Here is a 15,450-nt window from a genome sequence, read left to right as displayed (position 1 = left end):
TGACACTGTCTAACCATCTCATCCTTTGCCGTCCCCGTCTTCTTTGACCTTCAATCTTTCCCAGCATCAGGGTCTTCTCCAGTGAGTGCTCCCTTCTCATTTGGTGGCCAAAGTATTTGAGCTTCAGTTTCATTATCTGGCCTTCCAGGGAACAGTCAGGGTTGATTTCTTTGAGGATTGACTGATTTGTTCTTCTTGCAGTCCAAGGGACTCTCAAGAGTCTCCTCCAGCACCATAGTTCAAAAGAATCTATTCTTCGGCGCTCGGCCTTCCTTATAGTCCAGCTCTCGCAGCCATACATGACTACTGGGAATACCATTGCTTTGACCATGCGGACTTTTGTTGGCAGGGTGATGTCTCTACTTTTTATCATGCTGTTTAGGTTCGCCATCGCTTTCCTCCCAAGGAGCAGGCGTCTTTTAATTTCATGGCTGCAGTCACAGTCTGCGGTGATCTGGGATCCCAGGAACGTGAAGTCTGTCACTACTTCCACGACTTCCCCTTCTATTTGCCAAGGAGTGATGGGGCCGGATGCCATGATCTTAGTTTTTTTGATGTTGAGCTTCAAGCCCACTTTTGCGCTCTCCTCTTTTACTCTGAGCAAGAGGTTCTTTAGATCCTCTTCACTTTCAGCCATTAGAGTGGTATCATCTGCATATCTGAGGTTGTTGATCTTTTCCCCAGCAATCTTAATTCCCGCTTGTGATTCATCCAGGCCAGCATTTCGCATGATGTACTCTGCATATATATTAAATAAGCAAGGTGACAGTATACATCCTTGTCGTACTCCTTTTCCTATGCTGAACCAATCAGTTGTTCCGTATCCGGTTCTAACTGTCGCTTCTTGGCCCTTATACAGGTTTCTCAAGAGACATGTGAGGTGGTCTGGTACTCCCATCTCTTTAAGGACCTGCCATAGTTTGTTGTGATCCACACAGTCAAAGGCTTTAGCATAGTCAATGAAGCAGAAGTAGATATTTTTCTGGTACTCTCTTGCTTTCTCCATAATCCAGCGAATGTTGGCAATATGATCTCTCGTTCCTCTACCTCTTCGAAACCCAGCTTGTACTTCTGGCAGTTCTCTATCCATGTACTGTTGAAGCCTAGCTTGTAGGATCTTGAGCATGACCTTGCTAGCGTGTGATATGAGTGCAATTGTGCGATAGTTTGAACATTCCTTGGCATTGCCCTTCTTTGGGATTGGAATGTATACTGATCTTTTCCAATCCTGTGGCCACTGTTGTGTTTTCCGAATTTGCTGGCAAATTGAGTGCAGCACTTTAACAGCATCATCTTCTAAGACTTTGAATAGCTCAGCTGGGATACCATCACCTCCACTAGCTTTGTTGTTAGTAATGCTTTCTAAGGCCCATTTAACTTCACATTCCAGGATGTCTGGCTCGAGGTGAATATAGAACATCAAAGAGTACATCCATGCCTTCTCTATTTAGGAACCTTTTATATATGCTGCCTTTCCAGTCTCCTGCTCCAGGTGGCCACAAGTGCAAACAGTAAAATAATCGATTCTCAACTTGCACATCTTGTATCTGTGGTGGATAGGCAAGGCATTCCCCTCTTTGTCCTTTGCTGTGTTGATGCTTTAGAAATGAATGAAAATTGCATTCTTTTTATTCTTTTAAGGAAAAGGTAGCAAGCAAGAGAAAAAAATGTGTTGTTGTCAGATGGTTGGAATTTGGGGGGAACATTCAGAGCCCCAGATGTGCACGCACACTTCCTCGGATGCATTGGGATAGAGGATAACAGTTCATATACATAGACAGATGCCTCTCTATATGTGAACTGTTGGCTTCCATTTCAGTGTGTCGGGGGGGGGGTGGACACGAGGGCTCATGCTTTGAATGGAAGTTGTTGGTCTTAAAGGTGCCCCTGGACTCTAACTTAGTCCCAAATGCAGTTGGTGAATGTTTGCCAGCATATGTCCAGCAAGCAGAAACATAGCCAGTGGGAAGTTTGGTGAATGCCCAGGCTTGTCATATATGCCAGTGAACACTCGCAATACCTATGTTCACTAGCATTACATCTCAGTGTTCGTAAATGTCTAAACTAGCATAACTCATGCAGGCCCAGCTGCTTCCTACTGCTCAACAGCCACTGCCCCATGAAGTGTTGTGTAGTGCTTAGTGTTCCAGACAAGGATTTGGGAGACCCAGGTTTGAATCTGAGTTGGGAAATACCTGGAGATTTTTGGGGTGGAGCCTGAGCGGTGGGTGTTGCCTTCTGACACACTTCCAGTGATATGCAAATGAGTTGTGCTAATTAGTTATGCTAATGAGCTCCTGCACCTCTTTTTCTACAAAATGACCCCTGCTTAGAGCACAAGGCTTCAGAAACACTTACGTAGCATCGACGCGCTCCACACCTCGGTAATAGCTGATGCCATCAGATGTATTTCTGAGATAGTGACATTTGTCATCAATCCGGTGAGCTGCCTGCTTGTCACTCAGGTCTTTCTCCAACTCATGTTGGGCTGCCCTATCAGACCTGTGGTAAAATGAGCCAGAAGGAGAGGAATGATAATGGCTCATGCAAAATAGCAAATTCAGATCCCTTATGATTATTCTAGAGCTTTCCCCTTTGTTACAAGAAATAGGTACACAACTTTTCTCAGCATAAACCCTTCCTGCATTTTTATGGTTTTTTACCATAAGAAGAAATAACCCCAGTCTTTAAGTGGTTAATGCAATCGCACATATTGCAGACACATGTATGATTACCAAGGCCTTGGCTTTATGATATACTGTCTTCTCCTGTACAGATGGCATATGTCACACTTCAAATGCAGGTTAGAAGTCATTATATTGCATAAATCTCCCTTAAAAGAGTTAATATCTGAGGCAGGTTGGTACCTGTTGGCACAACCTCTCCAGAGCACTTGAGAGCCTTACTGAGCACTGGATAAGAAGGCAACTCCATAAAGTTGTATGATTCCATCAGTATCCTCATATTTAGAGAAGAATTGCTGGAAGTAGTCTTATACGAAACTTGCTTGATACCCATGCTTTGCTACAGTATTTAAGTTCCATAAATCCAGTTATAATACTGATGATGTGAAGTTTGAAATATAACATTTGTTGTAGGAATTCTAATGGAGAAAATTGTAGTGTAAAAAATGAAGCGAGACATGCATACTTTTCCCCACCCTGTACTGAAGGACCTCTCTGTAGACCACATTGGTGGTTATGCCCTCAAGTGCTAGGCTCACCAGGCTGCTTGGTGAGCTCACTCTGGAGCAGGCAACATTTAAGAAGCAGTCGTCTGTTAAGCCAACTCCTGAGGTTTTATATCAGAACTTTGAGCTACACAGTTGACCAATGGGGGGGGGGGGGGGCAGCAGCCTGCCAGGCACATGGAAAACAATTGGGGGAACACATTTTGCCCTTTTTTACCCCCTTAAAGGTCATGTTTCTCAGAAATCTCTTTGGGGGGGGGGGTTGACGTCATGGAAGGAATGGTCTCCCCTTATGTTGGGTTTCTTGGTGCAGGGGTTTGGTCTGGGCATTGAATTGGGGGGGAGGGCATACCCCCCCCTTTTTTTTACAAAATTGCCTCTCATTGATGTTACCTTTAAGAAGTTGGATATAACTACGTATTCAAAACACCGAACAAGCTATCAGATATTAAGCAAGTTCATGTGAACCAATTTTCTAGAACCCACATTGTGAGAAGTTAAATAAATTAATAAAGGAAACCAGTTTCCCCAAATTTAGGGTATATTTCCATTGTGGGTAGGAGTGTGGCTAAGCTGGGCCAGCAGCACTGCTAAAATGATCCTGCTGGGGCAGCGTCCCTGATGGATTAAAGTACCCTGGTCCTGCTCCTACACCTGACAGACACCCACCTCTCTAGTGTTGTGGGGAATTATGTTTAAACGCATCAGGGAGGCTGGGCCAGCAGCAGGGCTAAGGCAATCCTGCTGAGCAAACCTACCCAGCGGCTGTAAGCATCCCAACTCCTCTCCTACATCTGACGGGCAGCTGCCTGTCCAGTGTAGGAGGGGGAGGAGTATTAGAAGCCACTGTGGAGGTTGGACTGGCAGGATCACCAGGGTGTTACTGCTGGGGTGGACTCTCTCGTGGCTTTAACTACCCTGCAACCACTGCTGCACCTGACAGACAACCGCCTGTTAGGTGTAGGAGGTGGGGGGAGTGTGTTGGAAGCTATCACAGAGGCTGGGCCAGCAGCTTTGCTTCACCTCACAGGCGGTTGGCCACTCCTGATTTCCTCAGCTGTCAATAGCTCTGTGCAGTCCCCTGTAACTGTTGGGTTTTTTTAACCTCAGATCACTGAGCTCTGCGGCTGACCAATCAGAGAGTGGGGGGAGGTGCAGAGAGGCAGCCGCATAGGAATCAACGGGGGAAGCACATTTCCCCCCTTTTGACCCACTTAGGGGTCGAATTTCTAAAAATCCCTTCTTAGCGAGCACCTATGCCATGGTAGGAGTGCTCTCCCCGAGTTTGGTGTCTCTAGGTCCAGCGGTTTGGCCTGGGCGTTGATTTTACAGTGAGGGGACTTTCTTTTATATATATAGATGAAGTAGCCAGTCCCTCAATATTCTCAGTTAATGGAACAAGTCCTTCTGTCAATAGAAGCTTCCTCCATCAACAGAAAGCTCAATTCAATCCAACTCATTACTATTAGGATCACAGCTTTTTGTTTTTGTTTTTTTAAAAAAAAGACGTGCTGGAACTCTCAAGAGGGAAATGATGTTTTCAATCTGTATATTAAAAACTCATAAACTTTTAAACATTTCTAAAGAATTTTGTTGAAGAAGTTCTGAAACTGTTCTAGCGCATTCACCCAGAAAAAATGCCGATAGGACTAACCCAGTTTAGGTTGCTTTTCATGAAAGCTTTTGCAGGTGATATAAAGCACTCCCCTTTTTGCGTGTCAGGGGGACTGGGAACAGGGTGGTATCATCATGATGCCAACTCAGATGGATGTCTGGAACTATTGCCCTTACTGTGAATTTAGGTCTGTTATACCATCATATAACTTAAACTAACTGGCTATATCACTTTGTTGGGTCCATATATAACTCTGTCTATATGATCCCTGATTGCCTGGGCTGGGCTCACATAATCAGGAGGAGGAGGAGGAAGTAGCCATGGGGGGGCTAAGGCAGAGCATATGCCATTTGGGTTGAGAACAAGCTGCAAAAAGCCACACTGAAAGTTATTGGTCTGTGGGGATATGTCACAGAACACCCTAAAATGCTAATGTCATATCATCAACCTTTGCCAATGAACACTGAGCTCAGCTGTAATTATGATTACAAATATGATATAAACCTCATGAACACAAGTATGCTCATCTTTAAGCACACACACACACACACACACACACACACACACACATTTTGAAACTTTAGCCCAGTCAGTTTAGTCTGATGTATGTGTCAGGTTCATATCATATATTTAACATAAGAAACTCTGGTACAACACCAGTGTTTTCCACAGAAACTCTCATATTTTGAGCTGTCCTTACACCTAACTAAGGGTCTCCTTACATAACCCCAAAACTGTTGGAAAAATAGCCAAAAATACTTAGATAGTCAGAGTTTGCAATGGATCTTTGCTTCACTGGAGAGGAGGCATTTCTTTCTGTGCAAAAATCTTTATTTCTAAGGGAAGGGTACACAGGAAACTCTACAAAATAACAAAGACCTAAGGCTACATCTCTACAGCTACAGAACAGATCAACCACACAGTCTCACAACAACTGCAACAACAACAATGAAAATTATTCTTCTTCTTGACCCCTAGAAGGAAATGCATTGACCAATGATTGTTAGTAAATAGACTTCAGTTTCAGAGGCTCTCTTCCCATTGGCTGTGCCAGATTTCCCTTCCAGGTCAGTCTAAACAATAGCACACAAGATAAACAGATTAACCCTATAATGATTTAATTAGACCTTGAAACACACACATATTTCCAACAAAAACAAGAGTTGGGTTGGGTTGGGGAAATCACATTTCACACCTGACCCAGAACTCACCTTATGAATAGTGTGTCTGTGGAGGGGGACGGATTGGTTCCAAATTATGATACAATACCAGGTGGGGCTTCATTCTTCCCTCCCTTCCACCCTGTGCCACTTTCAGCAGAAAAAAATGACTGTGGAAGGCACTGTTTGTCTCACTGCCAGGTCCATGTGTCTGCCCAGGAATTGTGGGCAGTCATGAGGAACTAGCAGTGGGACAAACAGCCACCCCTCCTTGCAGCCTATTTTTTTCTGTCAAAAACTTTGCAGATGGAAGGGGGGAGATGAAGCCCCTCCTACGACTGCACCATGGTCCTGAGCCCACCCGCCCCACATACACATGCACTGTTTTTAAGGTGAGTTCTGTGTCAGATGCGAAACACAAGGCCAGTTGGGGGTCTTACATTTCACACATTGTGTAATGAGACCCTAAAGGAACAGGCATATTATTGAATGGTTCAGGAAAGAACAATAGGCTGCAAGACCATAGCAAAAAACCTACATTTTCTCTTATGTCACTCTTTTTACTGAAACAAAAAGTTATGCAAACTTAAGCCCTTTATGACATCTGTGATGACTCCATATGGAGGATGAGGATCAGTCCACGGCAAGCACATCTTAATAGTCTCCCATTTCCCATTCTACAACTAATGGGAAAAGCCGCTGCCTGCAAAGCAGGGTTGTCTACATACTTCACTGAAATTTGACTGCCAATTCTCCAGATCTATGCTAAAGTTAAAATGAAATGAAATATGGCACATATTTGAGAGTTGGCTATCAGTTTGGAAAATTCAAGGCCTAGGAACACCACATGTTCTACCATGTCGGAAGCAAATAGTCCCATACTAAGATTTATACTCTTTGAAGCCCATGAACTTCAGCTGCCTCTGTTTAGGGTTGCACTGGAAGTAATCTAGATGAGAGACTAGTGGGAGCTCTGTGTAATATTTTGTACTTCTTGCTTTCCAACAGCATCCATAAAAATGGCACTTTTTCAGTGAAGGGAAGATCTTGGAGTTGTAGTAGATAATGAAAATGTCAAGAGAGTGTGTGACTGCAATAAAAAAGGCTAACACTATGCTGGGGATTATTAGGAAGGGTATTGAAAACAAATCAGCCAGTATCATAATGCCCCTGTATAAATCAATGGTACGTCCTCATTTGGAGTACTGTGTACAGTTCTGGTCACCACACCTCAAAAAGGATATTATAGCATTGGAAAAAGTGCAGAAAAAGGCAACTAGAATGATAAAAGGGGGAAAAAAGAAAAAAAAAGAATGATAAAAGGGTTGGAACACTTTCCCTATGAAGAAAGGTTAAAGCACTTGGGGCTCTTTAGCTTGGAGAAATGACGGCTGAGGGGTGACATGATCGAGGTTTATAAGATTATGCATGGGATAGAGTAGGCTGAGAAAGAAGTAGTTTTCTCCCTTTCTCACAATACAAGAATTTGTGGGCACTCCATGAAATTGCTGAGCAGTCGGGTTAGAACAGATAAAAGGAAGTACTTCTTCACCCAAAGAGTGATTAGCACATGGAATTCACTGCCACGGGAGGTGGTGGCGGCTACAAGCAAGAGGGAACTGGATAAACATATGGACCAGAGGTCCATCAGTGGCTATTAGCCACAAGGTATAGATAGGAACTCACAGGCTGGGGCAGGTGATGCACTGTATTCTTGGTGCTTGGGGGGGGGGCAACAGTGGGAGGGATTCTAGTGTCCTGGCCCCACTGATGGACCTCCTGATGGCACCTGGTATTTTTGGCCACTGTGTGACAGAGTGTTGAACTAGATGGGCCATTGGCCTGATCCAACACTGGCTTCTCTTATGTTCTTATGTCCCTTGTAAAACATGACAAGGTTTGAAAGTATTGGAGAAGAAAGGCTGAATTAAATCTGGCCACTGCTATTAGGGTTGCATTGTGTTGGCCAAGTTAATTTACCATTGTGTCCTAGGACTGGCAGATGTCCTGCTCCAGCAGGAGACCTCCTGCTTGGCAGCCTTGTTATTCTACTCAGTAGAGCAGCAGGGGGGGAAATGGGGGGAAATCATCACACCAGAGTGGCACTCTAGAATTCCATATAACCATAGAGTTTTGGGGAAATCCTAGAATGTTGCATACATTCAGGCTCACACCAGAAGTGGTGTGGCAGCATTGGCACAACACCTATTTGCATGTCCCTGCCTCTAAAGGTCCTGTTGGTTGCTAGCACTGGGCTGGAAACCCTATTGTGTCTTCAGTGCTATCTCTATCACTGCTCTGTGTTGCTCAAGATGATTGTATACCAGAGAATCCTATGCCCCCCTAATTCACAATATAGGCTGTTGTGCCTGATATTTTGTGGGACTTATTAGCAATTCTCTGTGACAGGAAAGGAAAACTCTTCTTAACTGGGTCAGGGAAGAAAGCAATACTTGCAAAGCTTTGAGTACAGATGATTTGGCAGAGGGGAACTGCTCTGTTGTTGTGTAAACAGGGCCAATGGAGAGGGGAGCAGAAGGGCCGTCTTGCCTCAGTCTCAAGCTTTGAGGGCACCTCAAATCTAAATTGCTTTTTAGCATTTGATTTTTGCAACTTATTTTTATGCGCACCATGTGTAGTCATTTTAATACTTTATTATGGCTAGTGGCCTGGGCCTGTGTGTAAACATAGGTTTCAGCCTAATTTGGCAACAATTAAAAGATAAACAGTGAGGCAGGAGGGCAGTGTGGGCTCAGTAAGATTATGCTGAACATGGTCAACATTGTGGTAACCTGCTGAGTAGAGAAGTCAATAGTGCAGTTAAGACAAGAGCTGACCTGTTTCTAGGTAAAGCTACCAAACATTCCCAGTCTATAAAGGAGGAAAGAGATTGATGCTGGAATGCTAGATAAACTCATGGTAACTTCAGAGTGCTGAGTAGGCAGATTATCCACATCATTAAGATAATCTGCAAAGGCAGGTGAGAAATGTTGCTTAAAATGATGGTCTATGAATTGTGTTTAAGAACTCTAACAGAATCTGGCAGATTAAGAACCAAAATATACACTTGGCAGAAAAGTACAAAGATATACACCAGCATAGCCAGGGCACGAATAGTGGGCTTTGGCAGCTGTACCTCTGTAAGGAGTTTGCTAGTAGCTCTAGATGAAAGACTATCTTTCAGCATTGTTCTCATATTTACCTGTGTGTCCAGTTCCCAAATATGTTTCACAATCAAGTATGTAAATCTCATAGACATTTAATTGCTTTCTGGCCCATTCCACATTCACCTGTTCAACAGGTAGGCCAAGAAAGGATATTGGATACATTTCCACTTTTCAGGCTGCACTGTGGGGGAAAACTGACAAAGTATTCACATCCAACTATTTTTTAAAGTCCTCTTAGAAAAACTGAGACCAAATGTTTCCTTACGCAAGCTGGGCTATCGCCTTATCCAAGTGTCTTCTCATTCTCTCTTGGCATGAATGGATGACATCAACCTCCTATTTAAGTTAAAAAAAGCAAAAATCCTGTCAGAATTTCCACTGATTAATGAAAGTAACATGAATTGCAATCCAAAACAGCCATATGTGGCCTTCTCAGCCACTGTAACCAAAAATGCAACTCAGTGTGATAAGTCAGAGCCTTTCAGTCTTTGACTAATTCATTGCAAAGATGAAAGTCTCCTATATGTTCAAGGTAAAAATGTGGGGCCAGACATACCTGGATTTCTTGCTTATAGCCCTACTATCTTGGATTCCTCTTGTTCCATGTAAACTCTCATCTGCAGGCTTCCCTGAAAAGTTTGTGGGGTTACTGTCAGTTTAATGTTGAATTGTTCTTTACAATGGTGGAGCCTTTAGCTTTTGGCTTTGGTAATAAATGACTGGTGTTTCCTAATTTTAAGTTCTGCCACGCTTTATTACTTTTTCCATGTTTTATAATGAGTATCTGTTATGAATATTGAATACTGTTATTGAATACCTTTGAGTATACATCAATTGATTTTTATTTTTTTAAAACCCCCGAAGGGATATTTTTATTATTTTTTCATAAGACTATATAACTACAAAGAAATATAAGGGGAGGGACTACAACTATGGATAAAGAAAAGATACCCACACTAACTAAAAACCCAAGAGAAGGAGATCATATCCATGTTAAACGAAATAATAGTAATTAAAGTGTTAGTAAAACAATATACTTGTAAAGTTCTTGTTTTTCACAGCTTCTATGTTAATATGTTAGTTATTATGAGAGAACTTTCTGAGCATCTTCTTTACTTCAATAGGTGATTTTCAAAGTCCTTCTGCCCTTACTTGGGTTTTCTATCTCTGAAATCATATACAATTTTCATTGCTCCCGCACCCGTTTCAACCACAGAGTCCTCATCCGTTCCAGAGGTGGCAGAGTCACTTGATTTGGTTTCTTCGTCTTTGGATTCTTCCCCCGATCCCAGCTGATGTCTCAAGAATTCCTTGGCTTTAAAAATGGAGTCAATCTTCTCTCTTTTGTCATTGATTTTAAAGATGACACCTTCGGGGATCGCCCACCAGTACTGAATTCCGTTCGTTCGAAGAAAAGAGATTAAGTCCTTATAGCTTTTCCTCTTTTGACAAATTTCAAATGGAATGTCTTTTAAAGTCATAATGGTTGTATCCCCCAATTTCAGTGGAGTTGCTGAGGTTGCCTTTAATATAGCATCTCTGGTCTGTCTTCTTGCAAATCTGACCACAATCTCTCCAGGCAGGCTATTTTACTCCTATCGGGAGTAAGCCCGATAGGCAATCTCCATATCTTTTACTATTTCATCCGCTGGTAAGCCTGTTACTGGAGCAATAATCTCGCCCAGAGTCTTTTTCAAGTCTTCTTTTTCAGTTTCAGGAACTCCCTGGAATCTGAGAATCATGTTGGCCTTTTCCATTTGCAGCTGTAACATACGGTTTTCTTGGAGGTTTTGTTTTGTTTCCACATCTCCCATTCTTTTCTTCATTTTCTTATTTGCGGTGTCCATCTCTGTAATTTTCTCAGTCGCATGCTCCATTTTCTTCTCTGTTTCTGCCAGCTGGCGCTGCTGTAGAGCAAAGTTTTGGTTTAGCAACGTCAGTTGCTGGTTAATGCCATTGAGTTGCTCCATCATAGGCTTGAGCATATCTGCTAACATCTTCATGACGTCTACTCCCTCTTCCAGTTTTGGGCTCTGACTTCCCGGTGCTTTCGCTTTTAACTTTCCTCGGGAAGCCGCCATTTTACAGTTTTGTTTACAATTTCAAACCGCTTCGCAAGGGCTCCAAAAACTCATCGCCTCACTGTTGGCACTCACGTAAGTCTCTCAAAATAAAGTCGCTGTTTATTTCCTCCCTTCCCCCTTTGATACATTTATCTGTCCATGCGCTTAAGAGGCGTCCCTCTTTGCACTCTGCTTTTCCCACGGGGGGGGGGTAATCCATATTTTAAAATACTCCATTTACTTTGAACTCACGTTCATTGTTGGTCATATCTCTGACCTCACTCACATCATTCGTTATTCTGCTCGATCTCCCGCACTTGTCCCGGTCGAATTAGCTTGTGCCCAAAGGCCACACAATGGCTGGACCGTCAGAGAAGAGGGAAGCCTCGGTTCTCTGGCATCGAGCCGTCGAAGAGGCTAACCCTCAAAAGCCCTTTGGCCTGGAGCCTATCACAAAGGCTCTGTGGGGATGCCACTTGAGGTAGCACCCCTCCATGCCGCTGGTGTGCTAATTGCTCCCCCCAGGTCCGGGGAGAGCGACTGCCATCGCCAATCCACAAACCGGACTCTCGAGTATACATCAATTGATTGAGTGGAGTTTGCTGGAAAATGAAAATATAAATAAACATAAATAAATTCTAATCTGACATTCTAAGGGGGAAGACAATGAATGTACATATAGAGGGGAGCAGTACTGGAGTGGCAAATTCTTTCCCTGACTTTACTTGTATTTATTGAAATGTACGTATAGAACCTCAACTGTATAGAACCTTTACTGTCACAATCTTGCTCTTCCACCAGTACATGAATCCCTTTATCACTTTCCATCAGAACATCAGAAAAGAACTTTGGAATATAGAACCCATAACAGGTAAAAATATTTATACACACTGCTCTTCCTTTGTGAGCCTGCTTTTTCCAGAACTCTGGATCTCACAGAGACACTCTTATATACATATGCATTACCTTTTTTTGCCGTCAAGTCACAGCTGACGTATGGCATCCATGTGGGGTTCAGAGGTAGTTCAGTTGTTCAGAGGAGGTTTGCCATTGCCTGCCTCTGCCTCATGACCTTGGGTTTCCTTGGCAGTTTCTTATCCAAGTAGTAACCATGCTTAGCTCCCAAGAGCTGATGAGATTGGGGTAGCCTGGACTATCCAGTTCAGGGCATGTATTCTATATTTCTTAAATAAACTGCATAGCTTGGGAAGAGTTTTCTGTCACAATCTTGCTCTTCCACCAGTACATGAATCCATCAGAACATCAGAAAAGAACTTTGGAATAAAATTTCCTGCTTGATTGTACAGTAAGCAAAGAAGGCATCTGTCAGGGATTGCACAGAAAAGAAGCCTTTTTATAAAATGCTGCTTGTATCAGAGAGACGGAGTTCATGAGTTAATCTTCCCTGGAGAGAAGAGCTCATGTGGTTGGCTGCTCTACTTGCTCTCTGATTGTCCAACATCAGCTGAGAGAGAAAATAAAACAGCTGATCTGGAGGGAAAAGAGGTCTTTCACAACTTGGTCTTTTGCAATTTGGTTTTACTAATGTCTGGATCAGTAGCCAGAGGGTTTGGCTTCTGAGGGAAGAGACATTTGGGAGTCAGTGTTTTCTGACAGGCAGTATTCAGAAAAGGAATTGTACAGAAATATGAAGATAAACCCTATTGTCTAGATATATTAAAACTGTTCTGAGGGAGAACTTGAATTCTCAGTCAGAAAAGCTACAAAACAGCCTTGGAAGAAGGTCTGGGTAGTTAGAGAGAACTCCCATACAAGCCAAATAGTAAACAGAGTTATTGCTTCTTAGGGACAAGGAGAATAACTTCCTGCCAGTGAGCTTAGACACCTCAGGAGTAAATGAAAAGCTGTATTATCTAAAGGGAAAACCTAGAACTTTGAAGGAAGAAATCTAGAAACATCAATAAGAACTGTGTTAGTGCTGAATTATACTAAACAAAGTACCTCTCAAAGAAAGAAATAGAAAGCCTTGAAACAAAACTATGAATACACTCTCTTGAATGTTCTAAGAATTCAACTCTGTAAATATTAGAAAGTTTTTTACCTCAGCAATTTCAAAACCTTGACTATTCCTATTATACATATATTCCCTGCCTGTTTGATAAAATCTTTATTCTGTTTTTAAAAGTTAATTTGCCTCAAGTGCCATTTCTCAAGAGTTTAAAAAAGCTGGACAGCTCCTGTATTTTCAGTAGAGTTTCTGAGCTGAGAAAAAGTCTAAATATCCAAATGTAGGGTGGGACAGTCAAGTCTTTTATGACAAAGAATATGTACACACTATTGTAGGGCAACTCAGTCACTGAGGGGAACTGAAGATTTGACAGAAATCTGCCAGACGGGAAGATTTAGGGGTTCGCAATAGCATCATCTTAAAACACCTCTGATTATTCAGATACACTTTTCCCCACTTTTAACTCACTTAAAGTAGAAATAGCCCCTTGACTATACCAACAAATTAAAGTAATGGGTTGTTACATAAATATGAACATGCAAACTATCCCACCAATCCAATGCTGAACAATGCTGATTTTTTTACAGGGCACTGTATTTTGCTTACATGCTCCTTCTTTCTCATCTACATATTAGTTACACACACTCACCATGCCAGGGTGGATTTTATTTCACCTTGGTTTCTACAAACACTTTTAATGATTGAAGTTATTCTGATACCCACACACCTTAGACTCTGGCAAAATACAGGGACACAGCTCTTGAGGACCACATTTTTCCATGTGACATTCCCTGTTGGAAACTCTTTATTTCCTTTGGATGAAAACGTTCTCTAGATAGCTTCTGGCATCCAGTTCAGCTGTATGTCACTTGACTTCATGCGCTAATAAACACCTTGGAACAAATGACAGTAGGCCTTGGCTAACAGCGCATTGCTATAGCACAGGGCATATGATTTGTACTCTGGACAGAATGACAGGAACTAAAACTGGGTAATTAACAGGAATTCTGCACCCATCTGTTTCCCCGCAGTTTTTCCACAGCCACTTGGGACGTTGATCTCCCTCTGCACTGCATGCTGTGGTCACTTTCCTTGTGCATTGGTTTTTCTTGGGACTTTCTGCATAGTTTTATGGCCATTCAGGGATACGTTTGCAGTCAGTACAGTGTTGCCCCAGGGTATCTGAATGTAGTTTTGCACCACACCTTTTCCTTCCTCCACTTCTGATTCGTGGGGAACAATAAGCAGACAACTTGACACAGCTTCATTGATCTCCATCCATTCCCCCCACCCCTAATTCCATTCTGTTTTCTTTCCCTCCTTCTCCAAAGACAAGAGGACATGTCCTCCTGTTCTGGCAAACTTTTAAAAAGCCAGAGAAAGCATAAAAAAGAATCAGTAACGATAAAGAACTAGGTGATTCCCTGATCCCAAATATGTCAGTGTGGGCTTGGATTTCCCCCTCCCTTCCCTTTCTTTTTGCAGAATCAAGGAGGGAGGTAGGTGTTGGGTCTGCCTTTCTCTTCATCTCAGACAAAGCAGCTAGTTACCTCAGTGAGTTAAGGATTGTGCTCATCATACAAGGGCTGTGAGTTCAAGTCCTGTAGTGAGCAGGTACATTTTGCAAAAAAGAAAAAAGTCTTTTAATTTTTTTTTAACTCAGGGATGAATTTAATGTTTTAACTCAGGGATGAGTTTATCATTAAACTTTGATCACTGGTGAAAATTTTTTACTGAACTGCGAGATGTACTTGTGTGCATTCTTAGGGCATCAGCGTGACTTCCTCCTTTCCTTTTCTTTTAAAGGTACAGTGTCCTATTTTCTGTGTTCTCATACCCCATCAGAGGAAAATGGCAGTAGTGTTCAATTAGGATCCTCTTCAGCTCTTCCCTCCCTCATTATGAGTTTTATTGATTTTTTTTAATGCGCTACATGGCTGCCTCCAAATTGGCTGGCCCCATACTCATCACCATCCCCCGCCACCTCACAAAGCCACGGGTGGGTTGGGGGGGTGTCCTGCGGAGATCTCGTGTGCAGCTGGGGGACTGTGTGCAGGCGACACCCCGGTAACTGAAGCATGGGGGGCAGTTTTCTCCTGCTTCTTCTGCTTCTTCCTTCTGGTCTCGGCTTTATGGTGGCAGCCTCCCCAACTTGGAACTTTTCCATCTCCAACTAGAGTAGCCGGCTGCAGATCTCCTACCCCTGAGATCTTCCAGTAAAACTGGTCTCTTGTTGATTCCAAAATTAATTAGGCAAAAAATGCGGGTTTTGCTTGTAGATGCAGA

The 15,450-nt window shown here is 42.7% G+C and overlaps 1 protein-coding gene across 1 annotated transcript in view; it reads right to left on the bottom strand.

Moving 5' to 3' along the window:
- The window catches only part of TEKT3 (tektin 3), a 51,392-nt gene that overhangs the window by 20,409 nt on the left and 15,533 nt on the right, over window positions 1-15,450 (bottom strand). The window contains exons 4-5 of the mRNA XM_015416946.1: window positions 9,398-9,468; window positions 2,359-2,502 (exon numbers count right to left, since the gene is read on the bottom strand). Of these exons, the coding sequence (XP_015272432.1) occupies window positions 2,359-2,502; window positions 9,398-9,468 (215 nt within the window). The remainder of the gene's footprint in view (window positions 1-2,358; window positions 2,503-9,397; window positions 9,469-15,450) is intronic.

The sequence above is a fragment of the Gekko japonicus genome, unplaced genomic scaffold, assembly GCF_001447785.1.
Source record: "Gekko japonicus isolate JY-2015 unplaced genomic scaffold, Gekko_japonicus_V1.1 scaffold444, whole genome shotgun sequence".
Classification (NCBI taxonomy): domain Eukaryota; kingdom Metazoa; phylum Chordata; class Lepidosauria; order Squamata; family Gekkonidae; genus Gekko; species Gekko japonicus.
This window is presented reverse-complemented; position numbering and strand designations above follow the sequence as displayed.